Source organism: Humulus lupulus, chromosome 3 (assembly GCF_963169125.1).
Source record: "Humulus lupulus chromosome 3, drHumLupu1.1, whole genome shotgun sequence".
In the NCBI taxonomy this organism is placed as follows: Eukaryota; Viridiplantae; Streptophyta; class Magnoliopsida; order Rosales; family Cannabaceae; genus Humulus; species Humulus lupulus.
In genome coordinates this window covers 64,740,934-64,746,675 of record NC_084795.1, presented here as the reverse complement: position 1 = coordinate 64,746,675, position 5,742 = coordinate 64,740,934, and the positions used below count along the sequence as shown (strand labels likewise).

Genomic DNA, 5,742 nt, shown 5'->3' with positions numbered 1-5,742 from the left:
TATAGCTCTTCCCTATTTTTATATAAAAAAAAATTTATATATTTTTGGATCATAAATCTTCTTGACTTATTATTTATTTAGTTTTTGTATTTTGATAAATTAATTTTTGAACTCTCTATTTAATAAAATAGTTCGAATAAATTTAAGTTTGATAAAGAAAAAATTGAATATAACATTACAATTATTATGTAAAATAATTATATTTTTATTATAAATTGTTAGTTTCATGAATTATATGTGATTTTAATTCAAAACAACTTTGTGTAAAATGGATATTTGAATTATTTTGGGCTCTTCGGCTATTATTTTAATTATTTGTTTTTTAAATACAAAAATAAAAATCTATTTTTTTCGTTTGTTTTTTCATATTTAAATAAAAATATATTCTCTATACTTACAAATATTTTAAAATAAAAATTGAAAAATGTTTGGTATTGCGTGCCGATATTAATGGCACCAAACGATGGCTGATATTTATGGTGATCGGAATGGCACTGGAGCCAAGGAAGAAAGTCATGGAGGCAATAGAGTTGCAAGGAGAAATAAATTGAAAAGTGAGGTAGGAGAGGCCAGAGGATGTGAACCAATCCACAAGTTCTCATTTGTTGATGAGTTTTGCTAACAATTGGAAAAAATGTTTTTCCGATGAACGGTGGGAGACAATTTCCGATGGCCGTAGACAGAGAAGAAGACCGTCCGAGAAGTAAATACAAGTTATGGTATGCGCAAAATCAAAGAAAGAACAAATATTGATTAAAAAAAGTAGGAAAAAGTTGTCTTAAAAAATTTCAAAAATTTGATTAAAATTTTAAAAATCAAAAAAGAAAAACTGATTTACCAACCTACTTTGTCATATTGTTTTCAAAATTTTCATTAATCAAACGAAAAAGTTTTAAAAAAAATTTCATATTGTTTTTAAATTTGCACTGAAGGCAACCTTTATAAAGTGCAATTTTCAAAAATTAATTTGTCAAAATGCAAAACAAAAAAAAAAATTAGGCCAAAAAAATGGCAAAGGGCACTATAATTGAAAATGAGGGGGTAAAGCGTAAATTAACAAGAAAAGAAATAGTGGATATGGCGCGAGACAAGTGGCAAAAACAAATCCACTTCTCCTAAACGCAAACGATTGACTAGGTTTCGTTTCGTTTCAGTTTCACTGCTTCACTATCAGGCTGGCTGATCGAGTCGAGGTTTCGAAAGCTCAGAGCTTGAGAATCATCAATGGCTACCATTCCCGGAATTTCACTTGCTTTCTCTTCCAAATCTTGTAGAAAAAGAAAACCCTTATCCACTTCCTTACCTTCGTCCCGTTCTCTCTCTCTGCTTAGTACCACCAAGCCAATTTTCTCAAGTTTCGACTCGTTGAACCTCTCAACGCCCAGGTTTTTTCTCCCATGTATGTATGCCTTTTCACATTTATTTGTCTTAAGAAGAAAGTTAAAGCTAATTTTTTTTGTTCTTTTTTCTTTTTCAGTTGCAGGTTGAGTGGTGCTGTTTCTGCTGTCGTTTCTCAAGAAAACGTAACTGGGTCAAGTTCTTCAGGCACTGATGTGTTCAAACTCACTTACTTGGAGGTGGGTTTCGTTTTTCTTAATATTATTTTTTTTCCTTCTAAATGTTGAATAGTTTTGAAGGGTTGTTAATTTGGTTTGAACTACTTATTTGGTTTAGGGGAATAGTTGGTTGTGGGAAGTTGGTGGAGTGACATTATTGGTTGATCCAATCTTGGTCGGCAATTTAGATTTTGGAATCCCTTGGCTTTATGATGCTGCCAAGAAGTTTTTGAGGAATTTTCAGGTACTTTCTCTCTTGTACTGCATTCTATATCGTAATCTTTAGTCCTCTTTTTTCTTTTTCTTTTTTGGTGAAAAATGTATGCAAAAAATGGTAGAAATCTTGAGTTCTTATTTAGTGAGAATGTAAGCTTAAAATGGATGAGTATGTTCTTATTGTTTAAAATTTAAATGCAGCTAAGTGATCTTCCTGACATTGATTGCATAATAATTACACAAAGCCTTGATGATCACTGTCATTTGAAGACTCTAAATTCCCTCTCTACTAAGTACCCCAATCTTAGAGTGCTTGCAACTCCAAATGCCAAGAAATTACTTGATCCTCTTTTCAGCAATGTAAGTACTCAACTTAGTAATTTTCTTTATCCTTTTTCTTATTGGACTGAGCTTATACCAGTCATTCAATGTTGTTGTGATATATAGGTGAAATAATTAAGAAAATTATCTTGTAAAAATAAGTTGTGGTTTAGTTAAGAACTGATGATATTGGAAAACATATTTCTTTATAGCTTCTTCAATCATATTTGTATACATCTTCGTAAGAGAAAAAAATCTGCCATAGGATATTCTGTAATGATAAGGATTTAAGGAGGTTGTTATTAGAGCTAAGTTTTCACTTAGGACAACAGTGCTGGATATTAGACTTGTACTTTGTAGTAATCTTCTCTTCACCGAATGTTTGATATTCTAGTTATTTATAGATGCACCTCTTGTATTCTAATGGGAAGTTAAATATCTTGATACTTATGTTCAAAGCGCAATGCCTTGTAGGAACTCTTATTTTTGCACTAAAATTTCAAAATACTCCATTTCTTAATTCTATTGCAAAATTATAATTTTATGTTTCTCCAGACCACATATCTAGAACCTGGCCAAAGCTCTTTAATTGAAGCAAGTAATGGCAATAAAGTCAGAGTTCACGCCACTGCAGGGCCAGTTCTTGGTCCTCCTTGGCAGCGTCCTGAAAATGGGTAAATATTTTTTGCTGTAATTTATTGAAGTGTCTTAAGTTTTTATTCTTGGCAAACTGCATTGCTTGCCAAGGAATGTAATTACTCTATATATTTGTCCTCTATATCCAATAAATTATTTATTTGGTTCTTTTATTAGAAGCTATAATTGTTCTTTAATATGTGATTTAGGTAGGAATTTGATTTTCGCTGAAGTTTAACTTAAATGTATTTTAATTTGATGTAAAATGTATTTTGTAATTATTGATCACATTTTATCTGAACGATGGTTCTAATTTTTTTTAATGGAAAAATAAAAAGAACTGTTAGTCACATTTTTAATTGTTGTGTAATTTGTTTTCCAGGTATCTTGTCACTTCTCCAAGAGATCAACTGACTCTTTACTATGAACCTCACTGTGTATACAACAAGAGTTTTCTGGAGAAAGAAAAGGCTGATATTGTCATCACACCAGTCATAAAGCAGCTTTTGCCAAATTTTACTTTGGTCTCTGGGCAAGAAGATGCAGTTCAACTCGCCAAGCTGCTGCAATCCAAGTACTGAACCTTTTTCAATCTCAATTTGAAGCAACCAAATATGTGCACACACACACACAAATATATATTCATGTTGATTAATTATATTGACCCATGACTTCTCATAGGTTTGTTGTTCCAATGAAAAACGGAGACCTGGATAGCAAAGGGCTTCTGGCTAGCTTAGTCCGGTCTGAGGGAACACTACAATCATTCAAGGTAAGTGGCCTTGCATTAAAAATGAACTGTTAGCTCGGGCATGATCGAGTTTTGAGAATATAAAAGATGGTAGCTTGTAAAATTTGCTAACATAATGGGACTACTACTTCAAGAACATTTTACATTTTAACAAAATGAATTCCTATGTTTTGAGAAAATGCAATAGTTGCTATGAATTTGTGTCCACATTTTATTGCTACTGATATGTTTCTAGAGTTCCAAACATGAGTTGGAAGACTTTGAGGGCACTTATCTGATTAATATTTACAATAGGTATAGATGGAAAATCAGCTTTTCAAGCTCGCAGAAGTCGAGACTTGTTGCCATTTAGTTGTACTCAAAACCATTTTACTATGCTCTTGTACTTTGTTACGTGGTGAAAAAAATAGTATGAATCTACCTGTTACTCAACTTTGCCCATTTATTGAATTAATCTTTCTTCTCAGTAGCAATTTTTAGTTTTTGTTTTTGGTAAACATATTTATTTTTTGTTTTGTTTTTTTGTTGTAGGAACTTTTGTCTAAGGAATTGCCAGACGCACAGATACGAGAGCCCACTCCTGGCGTACCCCTTGAAATACATGCACCTTGAACTCTTTCAGAGAATATGTACAAAATAAAACAGTCTCTTAAAATATTATATATATATATATATACATTTATTGCTCTCCTGAGCTCTCATCTAACAGTAATCCAATTTTTCACAAGGTTCTCAATTTACTTATAAGACAGACCATTTAGGATTAATGGACTTTGGTAAGTTCATAAATTGTTATACCATTTTTAAAAACCACCCACCATGAAAGGAAAGCTGCTATAAAGAGGTATACATTCCTATCCTATTATGATAGTATGCAATCCACAAATTAAATAAAAAGGTTTTACACATTTTTATTTGGGACAAATAGGTGTAAATCCATATTGATTTAACAAGAAATGTAGCAGATCTGTTATATCAGTCACGACCTCATGAAAGGCAAAACCCTTTATTTTTGTGGACCTTTCGTTATCTCATGAAGGAGGGGATAAAGCAAGCTTTTAACAAAGGAGAAACTAGAGTAGAAAGCTTTAGCTTTGGGGACAAAACTTAACTTGGCCATGAAAACGATATATATATATATATATATATGTAGTGTTATTAGTGTAGGAAGTTGAATCCACTGAATTGACAATTTCATAAATGGAATACCAACTTGTAAGGCACTACTATATTACGACAACAATAAGATCCCATCCCAGGGCTCCATGATTGTATTGTAAGATCATTCTTAATGGACTTGAACCAGGTATCGTCCTTAGAGGCAGGCAACCGAAGATCATATTTTGTAGAACTTTCCATTGAGATTCCGAACGTGCTTTTGTTGTTGTTGTTTTTTTTTTTAAGTGGGAAGAGAGTTATTATTATTTACTTTTTTTAATATTAATTAGTCAACGGTGACAATGAACCCTAAAGTCCAAACCCGCTTAAACAAGTATTTGATACATACCCTTAGTGTGGTAGGCTTCTTACTGATAATATTGAATATAATAGCTGCGAAAAAAAAGAAAAGAAAACCCACATAATGCATTTAGCCGAATTTATGTGCTTAAGGACGACTTATTGTTGAGAATTTGAACCTTCAAGTTTGAATGTCTCTCTTGAGTAAATTACTCTATTTTTTTCAGAGTTGGGAAGAAATGGGAAATAAACTAAGTGAGGCAGCAAATTCTGAATATTGAAAAGCAGGCCAGCAATTATTTATAAATTTTAGAGTTTGTATATGTATATTATAATCAATCAAATCCCATATATGGAAAATAAATATTGTAGCTAGTAGTACTATATAAGTCTACACTAATTTTGCATAGGAAAATCCCACTCTTATGCACGTTTTAGGGCAGCCATAGTAATGTGGCTAAATAAGACAAAAAGAAAGATTAAATATATAAATATATAGATTATATATACATGCTTTTTCATTTGGATTAGTGTATAAAGGAGAAAATGTAGTTAACGCTAGCTAGTGTTCACTCAAGTCCTTGTCAAAGAAAAGAAAGACTATGCATTATGCATGTAATTCTCATCCAAATATTGATTAGAGATGTGAGATGGTTGACCTAGCTAAGATATTACACTAAGTGTGTGTGTGAGAGAGAGAGGAAGAGAACGCATGATACATTCACGTAATAAAATATATAATATATATGAATAGTCGACCACCAACAGATATGCATGTCTCTGAAATGAGAATAAAAAAATGGA

General features: G+C 31.9%; 1 protein-coding gene across 1 annotated transcript; it reads left to right on the top strand.

Annotated features, from left to right (window-relative positions):
* The first annotated feature begins 1,028 nt into the window (after positions 1-1,028).
* On the top strand, positions 1,029-4,168 carry LOC133822760 (uncharacterized). The gene is made up of 8 exons (XM_062255200.1): positions 1,029-1,385; positions 1,478-1,577; positions 1,675-1,800; positions 1,974-2,132; positions 2,649-2,767; positions 3,112-3,303; positions 3,411-3,501; positions 4,012-4,168. The coding sequence occupies exons 1-8, from the start codon at positions 1,225-1,227 to the stop codon at positions 4,090-4,092; spliced, it is 1,029 nt and encodes a 342-aa protein (XP_062111184.1). The 5' UTR covers positions 1,029-1,224; the 3' UTR covers positions 4,093-4,168.
* The last annotated feature ends 1,574 nt before the right edge of the window (positions 4,169-5,742 follow it).